Source organism: Chlamydotis macqueenii, chromosome 6, assembly GCF_036417535.1.
Source record: "Chlamydotis macqueenii isolate bChlMac1 chromosome 6, bChlMac1.mat, whole genome shotgun sequence".
In the NCBI taxonomy this organism is placed as follows: Eukaryota; Metazoa; Chordata; class Aves; order Otidiformes; family Otididae; genus Chlamydotis; species Chlamydotis macqueenii.
The window spans coordinates 17687502-17707021 of record NC_141561.1 but is presented as its reverse complement, the minus strand read 5'-3'; the positions used below and the strand labels follow the sequence as shown (position 1 = coordinate 17707021).

Below are 19520 nucleotides of genomic sequence, written 5' to 3'. Positions count from 1 at the left end.
AGTGCCTGGAGTCCAGCAAGTGGCTGAGGGACCCCCAGAGAGCCCCCCACACCCCGGGGCACGCCCAGCCCTGCACTGGGGGAGAGGGAAAATGGGGTGGGCGAACACCAGGCGCTGAGCAGGCACCAGGCGGGGCAGGGCAGGTGAGGAGCAATGAGTCCAGCTCTTTTACCCGGCGTAAAAATAGGCTGAAAAATGTGACATTAAGCACGGTTCTGGCGGAAAGGTCAGAGAGAGTCCCCGCGTCGGGAGCAGTGCAGGTTGCAGGGAGGATGGAGGCAGAGCCTTGCTTGGGGGAGGCAGGGGCAACAGCCTGCTGCCCACCACCCGCCCCACGGCCCCAGCTGGGATGGCTCAGGGTGCACCTAGGGTGCCACTGAGGATGCTCCCCAGTCTTGGCACAGCAGCTTCCGCCGCCCGCCCGGGGTCTGCACGGGGATGCTGGGGAGGCCCCCCACACCGTCCCGGGCAGGTGGGAGGCCCTGCCTGGAGAGCTGGGGCCGGTGCCAGCTCCGAGAGGCGCTGCCAGCACTCAGCAACCTCCTCGCCCCCCCCAGCCTCCAGCCCTGGCAGAACCGGCTTCGGCAGCCACAGATCAGGAACAAAAGGCTTTTGACAGGGGAGAGACAGTTTTGAGAAAGGCACCCGGCTCCCGCCCGGCCACGAGCGGAGCCTCCAGCCGCAGCCGCAGCCGGTGAGCAGGCAGGATGCTGCTGCCAACCGAGGGGAACCACCTCCACACACCTCCTCCCGCAGCCCCCAGACCCTCGCCCACCCCAGGTGCCTGTCCCCCTTGTCCCCAAAGCACCGCTGTGAGGGCTCTCCCTTCCCACAGCGCCCCATGATTTGGCCAGCACTGGCCTCGGGCTGTAGCCGTCCTGGGGTGCCAGGCACAGGGGTGAGGGCGGGTGCGAGCCACCTGCCGCAGCTGAGCCCCAGCCCCATAGGGACGCTCACAACCTCCCGCTTAATGGCACGTAAAGAACGCTATTGATTTCCCACACCGGTGCCGCACGCTTCGCACCCTCAGCACCACAGCTGCGCTCACCCAGCTGGCGTGGCTCCGCACCCACCGCCCTCCCCAAGGGGCCGGGCAGCATGTCGGGAGCAGCGCGCAGCGGGCAGGGGCAGCCCAGCCCCACGTCCCTGGGGCAGAGAGGGGATCAGGGGGCTGTGGAGAACGGCATGGCTCAGGGAGGTCAGAAGAGGCTTCGCTGGGGCTCTCGCACGGCCCTCAGGCAGCTGACACGAGGGGTACGTTTGTCAGCGGGGCTGCAGGGAAGCCTTGCTGCGGCTCAGGGCTGTCCCCGCCGCCGGGGGAGATTTACAGCCCAGCCGGGCTTTATTACACGGAAGATGCTTACGCTGGGGATTTTTTTTTTTCCCCCCACAGTTTCTTAATTTGCTATCCCATAAAGAATGTGGATTTGTGACGTTAAATAGGGGAAGATCATTTACCACTCGCAGCTCTTACTTAAAGGATCCGCATGGGTTATTTATTGTGTAAGCAAAGGCTGCAAGCGGCAGCGCGAGGGGACACGCTCCAGCCTCGGCGCCGCTCCCGCTCCCGAGCAGGCAGCCGTCCGGCAGCAGCCTCACGGCTTGGCCACCACTGTTGTAAAACTTCCAGCCCTGGGATGAAGTTGACCTCGTGCCCAGAGAGAAGGAAGGACTCCAGCTCTCCAGGAAAAGCTCCTTCCCTTCTCCCGCATCCCCTGGGACGTGACCTCTGCTCCAGGGGCTGCTCGCTATGGGGTGCTCGCCCTGGGACCCCAGCCCATTTGCCCCACTGGGTTGTGCTGCAGTCTGGGAGCCCTCCATCACTGCCAGGACACGCCGTGACTCACGTATCTGCCCCCTGCAGCGGGGGTACAAGAGCTTTCCAAACACAAAGGCACACATGGGGACCCAGGGCTGGGAGCCATGAAGCCGGGAGCTCGCTGCCGCGTGACGGCCGGGTGCAGGGCAGTTCGGGTGCCCCTGCATCAGAGCCACAGCTGGGAGGCACGGGAGTGCCCGAGCCCACACATCACAGCTGGGACTCACCCTGCCTGCCAAGCAGCTCGTGCTGTGGTTTAGTTGTTCCCAGGAGGAGGCATGAGGGACTGATTTGGCTCAGGGAACAGGAGTAGAAGGCTCCAGCCGCCAATGATGCGATGCCTCGACAGGTCCCACTGCTGCCTGGCAAAGCTTTGGGACATGGTGGGCAGCAGAGAGAGGTCACATCTTCCCCCATCCCTCCCCATGCCCATGCCCTGCAGCCTCTGCTGCCCCAAGTTCACCCCTTTGCTCCAAGCAAGAGGTGACTGGGACACCCCTTCCTGCTGACAGCTCAATGCCTCAAAGGCTGGGCTGGAGGGCTGAGCTGGGGACAGGGCAGTGCAGGCTGCGGGAGCCCTGGGCTCCCCTTCCTTGGTACAGGAGCCAGCGTCAGCCAGTGCTGACCATCCTCATGCCTGAAGCCTGCTCCAGAACCGGCACACCAGAGCCCAGCTGCCCAGGCATCCCCAGGGCTGACCCGTAAGCAGCTGAGGTGAGCCGGCCAGCCGGTCCTGCATGACCACCTTCTGAGGAAACGGGTCCTGGTGACCGTCCTGGCGGTCACCCTCCGCTGCCATGCAGCACGACGCACACCACGCACCGTGTCCACACTGTGTGAAGCTTGTACCCAGCCCTGTCCGCCTGAGCTCTGCCCTGCCAGCCTCTCAGCGTGGCTCGAGCACATGCCAAATCCCATTGCTGTGCCGTGCCGCCACTGGCTAGGCTCGCTGCCCCCCTCACAAGCCAAAGCTGGAGGACCCCGGGGCTGGAGCCAGCGTGGCCGAGCCACGTGCAGGACTGTCCGGTCGGACCTCCCTGCTCTTCTCCCCAGCAAACTCGGGCAGCTGGAGTAGAGCAGGCACAGAGCCCAGCAAAACCCCGAGAGGAGCGGGGTTTCCCCCCTGCTGCTCCCCACTCGTTCCCACTCTACCGCAGTGCCCCATACCACCCACCCGCACAGGGCAGTCCCCCCAAACCGGGCAGCTTTCCCTGGGACAGCATCACCCTGCGCAGCGAGCAGGCGTACCGACGGGCGCGAAGTGAAGCAGGACATGCTGCATCAGCCATTTCCAGCCCCACGGAGCCTCCTCTCCCCCTCCCCAGCGTCCCACACAGCCCGTGGCATTGCATCCCTCTCTCCCGGCGTGGAGCAGGCTCCGGCTGGCAGCACTGCTCCTGCGAGCGCAGCAAGCCAGCCGAGCAGTAGCCCCTGGCAGCCGTAGGAGAGAGGCGGCTCATTTCCAGAGTCATTACGGTCTGAAAAGGGTCCCATCAGGTATTCTGCCCGTTCAGCACATTTATTTTCCCAAACCACAGCAGGGATTTGTGATTCCAGGCTCAATATTAGCAAAGGCTGCACGCTGGTGGTGCCTGTCCAGGAGCTGGTTGCCTGGGCAGGCAGGGTGCTGCTGGGAGGAGGCCTTGCCAGCAAGCCCAGGGCAGCCAGTGGGTAGCCCCCGGGTAGCCCTCCACTCGCCCGGCCATAGCCGTGCCTCCGGAGCAGAGCCACTTGGCCCATGTGTGTGTTCACACACACATGTGCGCAATGCTGGCAGCCTCCAGATTCACACACATCCCAGCATCAGCCCCCTCCCCAAATACAGGAGGGCTCCCCTATGCGCAAAGGGGTCTCTGTCCCCCTCCCCAGCCACCCTTGCTGTGCAAAGCCCCCTGCGACAGAGCACTTCAACCCGGAGGAAGCGCAGGCTGGAGCGGGGCTGTACACCGCAGCTTTCCCCCTGCCCGCTGCACACCCACCCCGGGGATCGTCGAGCCCTGCTCTCCTCCTGCCCCAGCTCCCGCCTGCCAGCCTCTCCGGCACCGACCTGCCGGCAGCCCCGTCCTGCGGCGCAGAGCCCTACCCAAAGCTCCCACGGAGGATCCTCTCTCTCCCTCCGTGTGAAACTTGGAGGGAAACTCAAACAGAGAGAGATGCAAACTTCGGCAGCTGGAGCGAGCCAGGGAGCCCCGCTCCAGTGAGGTGCAGCAGGGTGGGTGCCCCCTGTGCTGGTGGGAGCCCCCGGGGAAGCCAAGCCAGGCGTGCACTCACCACAGTGAAGTCACGGGAGGAGCAGTTCTCGCCGCTGAAGTTGCAGCTCTTGAGCATGTCGTCGAGCTGGTGGCCAGTGCGGTTGACGATGTCAGCCATGTCAGGGTCGGGGTAGAGCAGGTCTGTGGCTTTGTGGCCATCCCGGTCCTTGGGAGGCAGCCCGGTCATGTTGGCCAAGTGGAAGATGTCGGCGTCAGTGAGCGCTGAGTGGCGGTAGCGGTTGATGTTGCAGATGGTGATGGCGGGGAAGACCATCTCGCGGATGGCCTCCTCGTCCAGGGCCATGACGTGGGGGTGCTCCAGGTAGAGCAGTGCCGATTTGGCCGCCTGGTAGAGGAAGAAAGCGAGCGAGGCCAGGAAGGCGAATGCCCAGAGGGTCTGGCGCACGCCCAGTTGCCCTGACCGGCAGATGTGTCCCAGGCCGTGCAGTGTGCTGGCACTGGCGAAGGCGGCCAGGTCCCGGGAGCGGGGTCGGGCGGGCTCCTCGATCAGGCTCTCCTTATCCCCTTCTTCTTTCTCCTTCTGCTTCTCATCCTCCTCGGCAAATTTGATTTTACACACAATCTCAATCGGCATCTGCCCTGCGCGGCCGGCGTGCCCAGCCAGCGAGCTGCCCCCCGGCACGGGCACTCGCCAAGAGCCCGGCCAGGCGCTGGGAGGGGGCTCAGGTCCCCCCCAAGCCCCAGCACGGTGCCGGGAGGGCCGAGCCGTATCGGGAGGGAAGCGCAGCCCCTCTCAGCAGCTCCGAGCCGTCGCTTTCCTCTTGTCTCACAAGTCGATCGTCTCCTTGTGCCTTCGCTTATCAGCACAAATACAGCTGTCAAAAACCCCTCTCTCTCCTCTCCCTCGCTCTGTCGCGCTGCCTCTCTCCTTCGCTTCTCTCTGGTTAAGACCCCGGCAGATACAGGCAGCATTTAGGCATCATGTGCTAATAAAATCCAGGGAATACTTAATAATTCAAGACATGTCAACATTATTTCATCGTCAAATAAAGAGCGAGCGCCGGAGAAAAGAGGCAGCATGAAGGGCCCGGCGTCTCCGGGGCAGGGAGCCGTGCTGTGCCCTCTCCCAGCCCCGGTTCCAAAGTGCTGCCGGAGCCACTTGTTTGAATGGCTTGGGAGCTGCCGGAGCCGTGCCGAGTGATGCCGAGCCGTGCCGAGTGATGCCGTGCCGAGCCGTGCTGAGCCGTGCCGTGCCGAGGCGGGCGGGGCACGGAGCCTCCCCCCCGCCGCCGCCGCCGCCGCCGCCGCCGCCGCCGCCGCGCTCGCCGCCTCGCCCCGCCGTGCCCCGCCGGCCCGTGCGCCCCGGGGCAGAGCGCAGCTGGGCTGGGCCGGGCTGGGCTGGGCCGGGCTCGGCGGGGGCGGGGGCGGGCAGCCTGCGGGCAGCTCGCCCGGCGGTCCCCTCCTGCTCGCCCGCCTGCGGACTCCTCCTGCCTCGGCGGCTCCCTGGCCGTTAACTGCCTCCCTGCCACGGCCCCGCCGTGCCCCGAGTCGGCGGCCGCCGAGCCCCGCCGGTTACCGGTACCAGCCCCACTCCAGCCGAGCCCCGACCGGCAAGCCGCCGCTGGAGCGGGGCCGAAGACGGGGCGGCGGGGGCGCACCTCCCCGCGCACCCCCCCCGCACCCCGCCGGTGCCCCGGAACAAGGAGGGCGGCAGCACCGCCACCCACCCGTCGTGTCCGTCTCCCTTCCTGCTGAGCCCCTGCTCCCTCGGTGTCACACTCGTGTCTGCCCCTGTGCACAGCCCCACGCGGGATGCAGCTCCCGTCGCGGGGGAGGAAGCAGGGGTGCACCCCCCTGCCCCACCCTCCCCACAGCTGTCGGGCTCTGCCTTCATCACCCAGAGGTGAGGTTACCGGTTCACCCTGTGGCACCAGCCACAAAGCCACGTCTGGATCTGGCTGCTCCCCGTGCGCAGCACCTTCTGCCAGCAAACCACGGCTCCCCTCGGCTCGCTGCCTCAGTTTCCCCAGCTGTCAGTGGAGGGTTAGCTCTTTTAGAAAGACTGAGCTGGACCCCTCACCCACAAGTCAAGCAACCCACTGTGACCCTGCCCGGTGGCACAGCAGTGGGGCAGCTCCCTGCCTCCGGAACAAGCCCAGCACCAAGCACCAAGGTGGCTCTGCTGGGGAGGTGCGTGCCTGGCCAGGAAACATGGATCCCGGGAGGACAAGTGACGAGAGAGCCGCCCATGAGCTTGACAAGAGGCCTCGCCTCTCCCTGGGGACTGCGCCGCAGGTCAACGTGACCTTCACTGCGCTGCCGATGCCAACGGCAAAGCTTTCCCCAGTCGTCCGGCAAGCGCACACGCATCTTCAATCTTCCCATCGATCTGTGCATGGCACACATGTTCCTGCCTCCATGCAGGTCAATACAGCATGATAGGCTGCCTCCGGCGGGGAGCACGCACAGCCCCAGCTGCCCGCGTCACCCTGCCCAGGGGATGCAGTGTGCACGTGCCAGCCTCACATCCCGAGCTCGGAAAGGCACGGAGGGGAGCGGGCACACCGGGCTGCAGTGATGCTTGGCCCCGCAAAGACTGTGGGCAGCAAGGGCCTGATCCTGTGGCAAGGAGGTTCTGCAGGGCAAGGCAACGGCCGGTGTTTTGTCTTTGGTCTGCAGAGCCTGGCACAGTGTGGCTGCCTGTGTCTCGCAGTGCCGCGGTGGTGAGATGTGCGAGGCCACAAAGGATCTTTCAGGCAAGTCCACCTTGTAAGCGTGGATCCTGAGGTACAGGGCAAACAGAGCTGTGCGAGTGTGAGATCGGCAGAAGCCTGGTGTCCTCTGTGCCAGACAGTCCTGGCACGGCAGCAAGACCGCCTCTGGGCTCCCTGTGAAGCCCTGGCCACCACACCCTGGGGACCACATGATGTCTCTGGGCATCTTTTGCCACCTGGGCTAGGAACACCTCTTGGCACCCTCCCCGCAGCCTGGTCCCCTCCTGTGCACACCAAAGAGATGTGTCCTCTCCTGCCTCCCTCCCCTGCTGTGCCCTGCTCCTGTCTGGCCACCCGTCAAGTGCAGATGGGTGCTGGGGACTCATCCTGATGACCCAGGGCATGGGGCTGAAGTGCAGCCAGGCCAGGACTGGGATCAAGCTGTACCCAAGTGAGTGGTACCCAGGGCTCAAGCCTCATCCCCAACTGGGGCTGGCAGACCTCCCGCAAGCCACGGGGTTGGCAGGGTTGTGGCTTTGCAGCCACCAGCACCCAGGAAGAGGGCACGCGGGGGAGATGCTGGGCTGGAGGGGCAGGGAGCGGGGAAGCAGCACGGCTGGGAGGGGAGGCAGCAGGGCTCGGGGACTGCTTTCTCCTGGGAGCAGACAAGGCAGTGAGAACAGCACCAGCTGGGAGCCGCTGTCTGCAGCTCACGGTTCTGTGATGGAGCTTCCCACCTGTGGCTGAGCATGGCATGCCGATGCACAGGGGATGTGAGGCCACGAGGAGGGACTGTGTGGCATGCAGTGGGGCTCGTCTGCCCCTCCGCCCGGCCACGAGCAGCTGCAGAGCCTGTGCGCCTGCTGATGCTCCCACATCCAGTCCTTGTGTTTGATGCTAACAGCCGGGAGAAGCCTGATGCCCTGGGCTCCAGAGTGCCGACTTCACTAGCCACTGCGCATGCGAGCCAACAGGACGGGAGAGCCAGCTGAGGGGTCACCAGCAGATCAGGAAAGCGGGGTTCCCCCTGCTCACCCCCTGTGCCCCCCAGCCCGGAGGGATGCTGAGCAGTGGGGGCTTGGCATGGGGCCCACGCACTACGCTCGGATGACGGGGCGGGGGGAGGCTGTGAGCACTGGGGAAGACAGGACTGGAATTCGAAATGATGTTGACAAATCGGAGAAATGGCCTGAAAACAATCAGATCCAATTCAAAAGGACAAGCGCCAAGAGCTGGGCTGGGGAGGGAAGCGAATGTGCCCAGCGAGCGGAGGACGAGCGGCTGGAGGGCAAGGCTGCCGAGCGGGCAGGAGGACAGGGCAGAGCCCTGGCTGGGCAGCAGGCAGCAGCAGCAGCTTGTCCCACTTTAACGCCGACACTCAGGACAGTCCCAGGAGGATAAATGAGGTGTGCAGAGGGTCAGACCCCTCCAGGCAGGACATGCTGTGCAGGTGCAGTTATCTGTGTGCGCAGAAGCTGCGCTTCCTGATGCCCAGCAGCCAGGCAGCTGCTTGGAAAAGCAGCTGGGAGCTAAGAAAAAACAGGAGAAGCCTTGTTCATTTGGGATATGGGATCTGTCCATGGAATACAGGATGTCTGGCTGCCCTGCAACTGCACGGAGCTTGATGGAAAGGAGGATGTTGCTCAGGGCTGCGTACGGAGCATCATTCGCAAGGCATCTGAAATACTTGCTGGCGGCGAGGCCTCGGCGGGAGCCCTGTGCCTGGTCCAGGACCAAACGTCAAGAAAAATCCAGACTAACTGGGAAGAGTAGAGAGGATGGCAATAACAGAGAGCAGTGCTGGAGAGCGGCTGGAGGCACTGGGGGTTGGGGCGAGAGCAGAGGAGGCTGAGAGGCTGCAGCCGCCGACAAAATCACTGCTGTGAGCACAGAAGGAGGGGGCTTTCTAGAGCATCAGGGCCCTGACAGACCGTAAAAGTCAGCAGGGGTTACATGGAGCCTCCATGCAGAAGAAGCTGGCTCACAGCCTGGAGGGGTGCTTCATGGGACTGATCCTGCTGTGGGGCCCTCCGGTACCCTTGTGATAATTCATCCCTGCCAGACACAGACACTCTCTGTTTCTGTTCTCAGGCCGATTTGGGTGGAGGGTTTGGTTGAGATTTCCCTATCTTGGCACTGAGCAATGGATTGACCATTTGCTGTACTGGCACCCGACCTCCCGCCACGCTTCGGCGCTGGCACAGTGCCGCTGTGCTGAGCCCACCCTCCTGCCCACCCTGCAGGGCTGCAGCTCCTCAGCACGGGCGCAGGGGATCAGCCTGGGGTACCGAAGGGTGCCGTGTGGCAGTGGCAGCCCCGGCGCATGAGGGCTACAGGTGACAGGATGGTTATAGCGCCGGGTGGGTAGGGGGACCTGCCCGAGGGGTGACCCCTGGCAGGCAGCCCCCACCCGATGCCCTGCTAGTCCGAGCTGGCCGGACCTGCACCCTGCTTGCCGAGCGCTGCTGCCGCCAGCCCAAGCCCATGAGCCGGCTGCTGCGTCTCCCCCGCCAGCTCCACACGCTCCGGAGCCGATGCTGGCCGTGGCCCCGCGCCCAGAGGGAAGTGGATCTGGGGCAATCATTAATTTTGATCTAATTGAAGGAAACGTGACTGCAGAGCCCAGCTGGCCGCAGCGCTTGGCTCTGCCTCGCGCCAGTTGGATCCTCTGAGACCTTTGCAAACATGTTGGCTTAACAAGCCCAGCCTCCTTCCCCAGTGCCTGCCTGGCAGGTCGGACTCTACAGCGAGGGCGATGAGCACCTCAGCTGTGGGGAGATGTGGGATGACAAGATGTCCACTCCAATTATGGGAGAGTGGGGCTGGCGATGGTGCGATGAGCATGCCGGGCATCACCGCCTGCCATGGAGCTGGCCGTGGAGCCGTAATGCTGCCTGCACCCCACTCACTGAAACCTTCACATAGTCCCCCTGCACCCACAAGGAGTGATGGGGCTGGGAATGGCGGGAGGGAGCCACACGTGCCAGGCCAGGGAGCGCAGCCATAGCTGTAAATGCCGTTACCAGCCACGCGGTGCTGGGGTGGCAAGGACGGCACCTCTGACACCCCGGACCAGCCTCGCTGGTGGCCCTCATCCTCAGGGCAGGTGGTTGCTGGGCTGAGCTGGGCTCCCTGGTTTAGCCCACAGCCGCAGGTGACATGTCTGCCAGGGCCGGCAGATGCATCGGCGATGCAGAACCCCATTAAAGCACTGACCCCATTTACGTAAACTACCCCCATTAAACACAATACCTTATTAAATGCTTTACCCCAGTTAAATGCAATACCTTAATTACAGTGACACCCCAATTAAGGACAACACTCCCATTCAATTTATTCCTTCATTAAGCGCAAAACCTCAATTACAAAGGCTCTTTCGTTAGCTATCTGCACGAGCTCACACAAGGTGCCCTGGACACCTTTTGATGTTACCAGAAAACCAGCGCTGGGTTTACATGGTTTTTGGGGTCCTACTTGCAGGAATTTAAGGAGTAGGGGTTTCAGTAGAATCTGGGTATAGGAGCATCCTCCACAGTTGAGAAGACAATGTCTACCTGCATCAGAGCCAGGTTACATCCCACGAACTCTCAATGGGATAACAGGTCAAATCCCAGCCTGTTCCATGAAAAGGGTCTGTGCTGATCCCAGGCTAATTCCATGGTGTTTAACCCTGGGGAGCAGTTGGGACCTTTCTGGTCTCCCTCCTGACTTCCTCCACCCAGAGATACTCAGCTGTGGCCCCCATCCCAGCCCTCTCCTGCCCCTGTGCCCGGGCAGAGGCAGCAGGCAGCGGCTGCTGTGGGCTGCCCACCCACGCCCCTGGTCTCCGAGATCTGACATGTCATGGACTCACATTTCCCAGGCTTTGCCAGGGTGGAAGCAAGAGGAGCAGCAGTGACTGGCCTCCCCCATCCATGGTCTGCTCTGACCCCGTTGGTACAAACCACCCCAAACTGAGCCAGCCACTTGATCACGTTGCACAAGCATCCTCACAGAGAGAACACACACCTAAAAGCCTCCCAAATCCATGGAGAAGAGCAAAGCAGAGCCCTCTTCCCAGCAGGATGGGCACAAGTTTCAGCACAGAGTGGGTTCAGCATCCCCAGGAGGATGCTCAGCCCAGAACCCATCTCCATGCTCCAGGTCCGGCGGTGCTTACTGGCCTGTGACTGGCAGGAGGTCAGTGTCGGCTAACGCTGCCCTCCAGTTCGGAGTGGGAGGAGTGGAGGAAACGGCCTTACTGCCCTCAGAGCATCCCCCGCTGCTGCTATGGCCGTCGCAGACGTGACCGGAGAGCGGTTGCATGGCAGCAGGAGTCCCAGCTCTGAGCATGCGGCACTGGAAGTAACGTGGTCCCTCCTGCCCTCGGCACTGCTAGGAAGGGGAGAGCATCCTGGGAGCCCTCGCTGCAGCATGCGGAGACACTCGTTCGGTTTTATAGCCTTTTATTGCTGCAGCTGGTTGATCCTCCCTGGTCTCTGCCATCTTGAGGAGGGCAGCCGGGCAGCCTGGCACGTGGCTGCACTGTGCCAAGCATCTCGGCGGCAGGGCATGTGCCTGGGGTGCCGCTGGGTTTGCACCACTAGCAAAAGCACCGGCAACCATGGGGAAACTGGGCTCAGCACCCTGCTGGGATGGTCCTCAGGGATATCCCTGCACAGCCCCTCTGCCTGCAATGTGAGCCCCCCGCCACTTGTCACCTGCCTGGTGGTTTATAAAACTTTAAAGCTAATGGTGTAATAAACTCCAATAATGATATTGCAGCTGCACCGAGGCACCCTGGGATGAATACATTACGGGAGCTGCGGCAGTTAGGCAGGCAGGGCAGTGTCGGGCCTGGGAGATGCTCCAGCCGGTGCTGCGGAGGATGGCCAAGCCTCTCCTGGCCCCGCTGTGGGCAGGGCACCCCTGTGCTTCGCTACCTCCCAAGTGACAACTGAGCAAAGGCAACTGGAGGGCGGGCAGTCCACCTTGGCCACAGTCCTGGTCATAGGCCAGGCCAGGAGACCTCAGGGGTAAGGGGGTTGGGGAAGTGTGAGCCCCTGAGGCAGCCTACCGGCAGGGGATGCTTGAATGGATGAATTGGGCTGAGCCTGGGGGACCAGCCTGCTCCCAGCAGTGGGAGGCCCCCGTGGTGCTGGGCTCCCTGCTGGGGTGAGCCACGGCCCTTTTGTGCAGCCCCCAAACACGGGCTAGGCATCCCTGTCCTGCCTCAACAGCGCCAGCCCTGGTGCACACCGGGTAGGGCTGGCACACCGGCATGCACAGCTGCATGTGAGGGTAGGGGCAGCTGAACACAGCTGTGTATGGGCACAGCTGGCACAGCTGGGAGGGCATCTCATAGCCGAGGGGACATGCCCAGAGCTTTGCCACATCAGAGAGGGACGTGGCGCAGTTGGATGCAACCTTGCCGTGGTGTACAGAAAGGATCAGAGTCCCATTCCACCCATGAGCAGCTCTGATCCCACACCAGGGCACAGGTCTGTCCTGCGCTGGCATGGGAGCAGAAGGGTGATGGATGCCGCAGGGCTGGAACCCAACACAGCAGCAACGTGGAGCCCATCACCAGGGTCTCTGGGCACCTCTGAAAGGCACAGCCTGCGAGCAGCCCAGTGCTGGGTGCAGGTAATGCTCATGCTGGCACCCTGGCAGGGCCCACACCAGGTAGCAGGGCTGGAACCCACGGCTGCATCTCCTCCATCTCTGCCCTGGCCCCGAGGGATGTGAGGAGCTGGATGGGAGTGCGCCCAGCCGGCAGAGCATGCGGATCCGCTCTTCGTGCACCGAGAGACATCATTCAGTGCCTTTCTCATGCTCAGCTGTGCCTGCAGGCCCCATCCTGCCCTGTCCCCTGCAGCCACTGCCACCCGGTGCCCCGCGTCTCCTCCTGGCCCTGGACCGTTCCTCCTGCCCCAGCCACAGCATTTCGCCCAGGCAGCTCTGGTCTCCTGCTTGCCTTTCCTAAAAACAACAGAGCCATAAACCGCTGGCAGAACTGCCTCGGTGCGGTGATAGGGCTGAGGTTTTAAATGCACCCAAGTCAGGAAATTGGAAGTTATGGGTCCCCAAGCAGCCGTAGCTCAGCCACATGGTGCCCATGACGGCCGCCGTGCCGCGGGCAAGGGGCAGAGTTAGCGTTACCATGGGAACCATCGCTCCCCATTTCCTGACATCTGTGTGATTCAAACCTCAACCTTAACGCCCCACCAACAGCATGTGCAGCGGGGGCACCCTGCCTGTGCTCCCAGGGCTGCCCCTGCCCCTCGGTGCCTGCCGGAGAGCTGGTGGCTGGGCTGGGTCTGTGGAGGGGAGCGGGAATTCAGAGGAGGTTGCCAGGAAGTCCCAATGTGAGCTCCACAGCCCAGCTCCTGGGGCTGAGATCCAGCCCGGCGACAGGCCCCGGGGCCGAGCACACAGCTGGCCACAGTTGCACACCACATCAATCAGCCTCAGCATGGGCCACAAGTGCTGACGGCACGGCGGGTACCGCCTGCTGCACAGCACATGGCTAACCGCAACCGCGCCGCGTGTGCCGCGCCAGTCGCTGCAGAGCCGGGCGCCTTCAGCACCCCATGTGCTGACAAACCCTGGGCATGCCATGGCACCAAGTGTGGAACACGCTGTAACCACCAAACACCTTGCTGTGCTTCATCCTGAGCACGCTGCGAATAGGGAAAGCACCTGAGTGCTGAGCATCCTGGAAGTGTCGACCCCAAGCGCCGTTGCGAATGCAACACCCTCAGGCACCGAGTGCCAGCTCCCTGCAAACAGGCAGCCAATGCTGAGCACCGAGGGCACCACTGGTGCCGTGTGTGCCATGGGCAGTAAAAACTGTTGTGAACACGGGATGCATGGTGGGCTGTGAGTACTGAGCGGGCTGCTGAGCGAGCCTGGGACGGTAACCCACGGTCTGATGGCACTGCTAATGCAAGAGCTGGTGCCAGCGGTGTGCACAGAGCACGCTGCAACTCTGAAGCGGGCTGGCATCTGGCACAGAGCACAGGCTAAATAGCAGAAGCACCGCTCAACACTGTGCAGTGAGCTCTGTAAATAGCAAAAGCATCAGGAAGCTTGTACCGACCACACCACGGGCTGTGACTGCAGAGCATGCAGCAAGCAAGCAGCGCATCAGGCGCTGGGGGCTGGGTGCAGGGCAAGCAGCAAGCATGCGCACATCTGAGAGCAAGCGGAGAGGGCACGGGGCAGCGGGGGCACGCAGGCTGAGCCCACTGCGAGCACTGCACACGGCGCTGGCGCAGAGCACCGGCTGCGGTGCCAGAAGTCTGCTGCGAACACTGATCACACCACGGGGACCAAACACGCTGAGCACACCGCAGAGAGCAGGCCAGCGCGAGCACTGACAACACTGCAAATGCCAAACCTAACAGGCGCCGGGCACACCTTAAATACGAAACGCTGCCTGCGGAGACCGCTGAGCACTTGGCAAACGCGAAACCACAGCTGACATCAAGTGCTGAAGGCGCTGCAAACATCAGCAGCGGCGGGTCCCGCACCTCGAGCACACTGTGTGTGCCGAGCGCTGCCGACACTGAGCGCGAACATTGTGCAAATAACAACGATGCCACAGGTATTAAGTGGTGAGCACTCTGCAATTGTCAAGCAAACCGTGGGCATCAAGGGCTGCGCACACCACGACCGCAAACGCACTGCAGGCACCAATTTGACAAATGTACTCCTGATTACAAGCGTGTGGCTGTGCCAAGCACGCCAAAAAGAGCCGTGCAAGTGTGGGTGCAGAGCGCGACGGGCTATTGCGTACAGCAAAGCTGGCATGGGCACTGGGGATGATGCATACACCAGCTCGGGCATTGTGTGCATTGCAAATACCCAATATAGCACGGGCACTGAATGCCAACCCAGTGTTTTGCTGGCTCCTTGTTGTGTGCTGCACTACAAATAGGAAACGTGCCAAGGCACCACCCTCTAAATGCACTGCAAATCCCAAATGGATGCAGGCACCGGGCATCCCACACTGACTGCTGAGAGCTGGCCATGCTGCGACCAGTCCTCTTCCAGCGCCCGCCTCAAAGCCTGCTCTGCAAAAGCCGGACTCACTGGCAGTACCGGGCGCTGGCATGCCAGCATGCCACAAACCTGCCCTGAGTGTCCACCAGCAACCTGGTAAGCTGTGCCGAGCACGCTGCCAGGGGGATGAAGGCAGCCCTGCCCGTGGCCTTCGGACCCCACGGCTCCCCCAGCCCAGGGTGCGTGGGGTCCTGTCTGTCTCTTGGGGAGCGACAGGCGTGCAGGAGGGCTGGTGGCGTGGCGCGTGTCGGTGTGCTCAGGGCCTGTTATTTCATTTTCACTTGTCCCATCCCATTAGCACAGCTGTCTGCCACCAGAAAAGGGAAAATTGATGCTAAACGGGATATCAATTTATCATGGAGTGTGTCACCCGCCGCACGGCTCTGCCAGCCGAGCAGCAGAGATGCGCTGCACCAGCCAAGCAGCACCTGTAATTAACAGCTCGTCAGCCTCCCCCGCACGCTGCAGCCTGGGCACCAGCCGGCGGGTGCAGCGTGGGGAATCCCAGCTGCGGTGCCACCCTCCGCTCCCAGCTGGGACCCCAACATCCCTCCTCAGGGGCCGTGTGTGCCCGCCTCCCACCCTGTGCCGGCGGGTCACAGGCAGGTATGCCAGGGTTGCCAGCCCACGGGATGCTCGGAGAGAGAGGTTTGTCCCCCATCCCAGCCCTGTCTTAGCCGTGTTCCCCCCTGCCCGGATCCCTCACCGCTGAGGTGTCCCGGCACAAGGCAGAGCCATAACTCAGGAGGTGACGGTGCCCGGTGAGTAATGAGCCGGGAGCCCGGCTCCCCGGCTGTGAGTTACGGCCTCTGCCTGCGCTCAGTGAGACATCAATCCCGGCGGGCGGCAGGGATAGAAATGTAGCGTTCAGCGTGCCGGGAAGGGGCCGCAGGATGGGCCATCAATCCTGGGCAGTGAGGTGGGATGTCAGCACAGGCAGGGAGCGGGCACAGCTGGAGGGCACCTGCTGGGGACATCCCTGCCCATGTCCTCATGTCCAGCCCCTGTCCCCTTGGGTGCCCCCAGCCCCGTGGCGAATGCAGGCTGTTGTGCCCAGCCCACCTTGCCCAGTTGTGGGGCCACAGCATCCTGCTGGGATGTGTGAGATGTGGCTCTTCGCAGCCCTGGGGATGCTGGTGGCCCTTCTCTGGGAAAGGTGAGAGCACAGGTTCTGCACGAGCGAGCTTCCCATCCCCGCTACTCCTGGCTGCTTGGCGGTGCCCCCACCTTCCCCCAGTGCCCCTGCCATACGCAGCGTGGCGGGTAGGGAGTGAGTGAGCGGGGCGGCCGCAGAGCCGAGGCTGTTTGTTGCTTTGATGTTAAACACCCAGAGATGAAATGCGTACCCCGGGGCTGGGTCCCTCGCAGCCAGCCAGCCGGCCAGCCTCTGGCTGCGGAGCCGTGCCAGCACTGGGGCCGATAATTGGATGCATGTTTCTTCCAATGAGTTTGTATCATTTTTATGTAAATTTGACATTTTCCTGATGTTCTGTAATGTGCACAAAGCAAGTGCCGCTCCTGCCGTCGGCAAAGCCTATTTCCTTCCTGTCTGAAGTGCTGTGTTGATTTAAGGGCCTGCTAATACGCGCAGCCGGGCCCCCCCCATGCACATGCACGTGTCCGCACGTGGCTCTCCGGCTCCGATCTCTCTCAATCAGCCTGACGTGCAGCTCACGGGTGCCCAACTCCATATTCGACTGGGGACTGAGGTTGTCCTGCACCGGCACGGCACAGTGCTGGCCTCTCCGCGACGGCTAGGGCACCTTCTCCATCTCGCACGCCAGCAAATCCCTGCCAGCACTGCCAGACGCCGCTCGGCTGTGCGGCTCGTGGCGGCGGAGGTGAAGAGCTGCCTCCGTGCCCGGCACAGGGAGGACTGGCGGCATCCCAGGGCTCTTTCATCTCCTGGAGGAAGGCGGGAGGAGATCAGAGCCCTGGAGCTGGAGGGAAAGGAACGCAGACTGCAACCGAAGGGCACCTTTCTGGCAGCGCGGGGAGGTGCTGCTGATTAAGTGCACGCCAGGGCTGCCGGGGACCATGCAGGGCAGCTTTGAACTCCGCCGCTCCGGGGGCTGCCGGAAGGACCATCACAGATCTGCCCAGGCATCTCAGACGGCTCCCGGGCAGGGGTCCGCGTGTCCCGGCCACAGCACCGCCTGCCCATAGGCAGCAGCCGTGGCACGGTGGGGCCCCTTCCCAGGGGCAAGGGCACCCCCGCTCCCACATCCCCTCCGCTTCCCGCACCACACGATTTTCCCGGACTTGGTCTGCGGCGCAGGCGAGCGGGTTTCAAAGGCAGCGCTGCTATTTAAAGCCCTTATTGTTCGCGTCCTTGACACCGGCAGCTACATCCTGCTGTCGTTCGATGTGAGCGCATCCTGGCCCGGCCAGCCAGAGGAAGACAGCTAATGAAGAGCAAGTGCAAAGACGCCTCTTCTTTGTCCTGATCACAAAGCGGTTTCCCAAACAGTCGCCCTCCACCCTGCGCCGGGGGGCCGCTATTTATAGCTCCCCTTCCCCAGGGCACGCCGGGAGTTTCCTCCAGACTGCGATGCCCTGGGATGCCTTTGACAGGCAGCAGAGATGAAGGCTCTGCGGCCTCGCGGCCCCGAGAGCTGCTCGCAAAGATGCCCCATCCCTGTGTGCTCCCCTTCTAGGGGCAGCTACGAGGGCAGCAGGGTCAGCCAGGGCCGGGAGAGAGTGGGGTCTCTCTGGGGTCAGCTCCCTGCCCAGCCGGCGGCCCTGGGGGAGCTCCTCCATGTGGGCAGCATCGCTGCCTCCCTCCTCTTCCTCCCTGCAGGCGGGCTCACATCTGCTGCTGTTGCTCCCATGCATGCCTGGGAAGCTGGGCTGCGCAGCTGCGGGACGCGGTGGAGGGCTGGGTGCCCCAGACGGAGCCCTCTGTGCCCCGGGGCAGCCTACTTGCCAGCCCCCAGATCACAGCGGGCATCTGCCGCACCCCCATGCCAGCCTCTCTCTGGCGAGAGGCTTTGACAGGAAATTAAAGATTAATGTTCCCTGCGGCACCTGTGCTGGCAGCACCCACGGTGCTGAGGACGTGCCCGGCATGGCAACCTGGGCCAGGGGGGCTAGGACACAGGGTGCCTGGGGCATGCGGGCAGGGAGCAGGGGGGCTGGGTGGGAGGCAGGAGTGGGGATAAGGAGGGAAGGGACATGTCTCCTGGGCACTGAGCCACCATCACTGCATCTGGCATCCAGAGCCAGGCAGGGAAATGCCAGCCCGCAGACAGGGCAGCACCGGGGCCGAAGGGGCTGGAGAGCTGGCTGTCGAGCATCCTCCCTCCCTGCCTCCTCCAACTTGAGGGCTCCCCCTGGCTGGGGAGCCACCAGTCCCTCGGGGGGACACCCAAGAGCAGGCCAGGGGATGCCAGCGCCCGGCTAACTGGCTGCCTGGCACGGCGAGCAGAGCCGTGCAGCTGAGCAGGCAGCGTGATGCCAGGAGCCTTCTCTCCCTCCCGCCGGGAGAGGATTAAGCTCAGCCCGGCTCTGGCTGGCAGCGGCGCTGCCCACACGGCTGTGCCTGCGGCTGCAGCTGCCACCTCAGCTCCCGGCGCAGCTGGGTGCTCCGTGCCCTCTGCACCCACCACCCACTCCTCTGGCACCTCCGTGCTGCTCCCGGGACCCAGGGCTGTGCCAGACTCCCTTGCGCCCTGCACCAACATCTGGGGGAACGCACTGAGCCCTATGAGGGCGATGGGACCCATTTCCCCATGTCCTGGTGCTGTGCATGCACCCGCCGGGACCATGGGTGTCTCCTCCGGTTCCCTGGGTGCTTTGGTGTGCGGGGCTGTGGTTTTGTGAAATATGACCCCTATAAATCCCACCGGGTGCGAGCCGTAATTCTCAATATATTTTCAAATATAGTCCAATTATTTTTCCCATATATCATGGGGAAATTGCATTGGCGAGTGGCGGCGCTAAGAAGGGAGCGCGTGGCGGGGCGGCGTTAATAGGATTGTGCATGGTATTATGCATGAGGTCGTTCAGGACACAGTGGGGAACCTCGCGTGCTCTGGAGAGATGGGAAGAAATAAATCAGGCTATTAGCCTAGCACCTTGCTCAGGTCTGCAGGGGATTAATCTCTGCAGCGTGCGGGGATCCCGGCCGGGCTGCCTCCCCAGGCTCTGTCCCCCTCCCTGCCTGCATCTGCCCAAAGCACCAGGGAGCGGAGGCAGTGCCAGGGTCACCAAAGCAAGTGTGACACGTCCCTGGTGAGCTGGCATCCTATGATTGTGCTCAGGACAGTCCCTGAGCCCAGTGGCGAGGCTGGTGGACACCCCGGGAAAGCCCTGGGTGTCTCAGGATCTTCTCTGGAAAAGCCTCATCCTTGGCTTGGGCTTGCAGAAGGACTGAGGACAAGTGTGTCCCCAGCCCACAGCCCTTGTTCCAGTCCCTGCAGCTTCGTGCCTGGTGCCGTGCTGCAGGTGGGCAGCACAGGGTGCCCTCACCGCCTTTTGCTGTGTGGCAGGCACTCAGCCAGCTGTACCTGGGGAGCAGCCACAGCCTTCAGGATGGGCGCGCGTAATCAGCCGGGACAGTCACATTTCCTTTGGTTCGCCATGAATATTTATGCAATTTGCGCAGAGCTGCCGAAGCTGAGCTGCCGAGCCGGAGGGGAGATGGTAGCCTGGCCCCCTGGCCCCCACCCAGGTCCCATGGGACCTCCCCGGGGCTGGTTCCGCTCGGCCGTGCTGCTGCCTGCACCT

At 63.1% G+C, this 19520-nt stretch overlaps 1 protein-coding gene across 2 annotated transcripts in view; it reads right to left on the bottom strand.

Annotated features, from left to right (window-relative positions):
• Positions 1-19520, bottom strand: part of ASIC4 (acid sensing ion channel subunit family member 4) — a 60597-nt gene that overhangs the window by 23241 nt on the left and 17836 nt on the right. The window contains exon 1 of one of the 2 annotated variants that reach the window (XM_086751424.1): positions 4091-5284. The exons of the other annotated variant lie outside the window; for it this stretch is intronic. Coding sequence (XP_086607550.1) covers positions 4091-4666 — 576 coding nt within the window. The 5' untranslated portion in view covers positions 4667-5284. Of the gene's footprint in view, positions 1-4090; positions 5285-19520 lie in introns of those variants that run through there. 2 annotated transcript variants of the gene reach the window in all.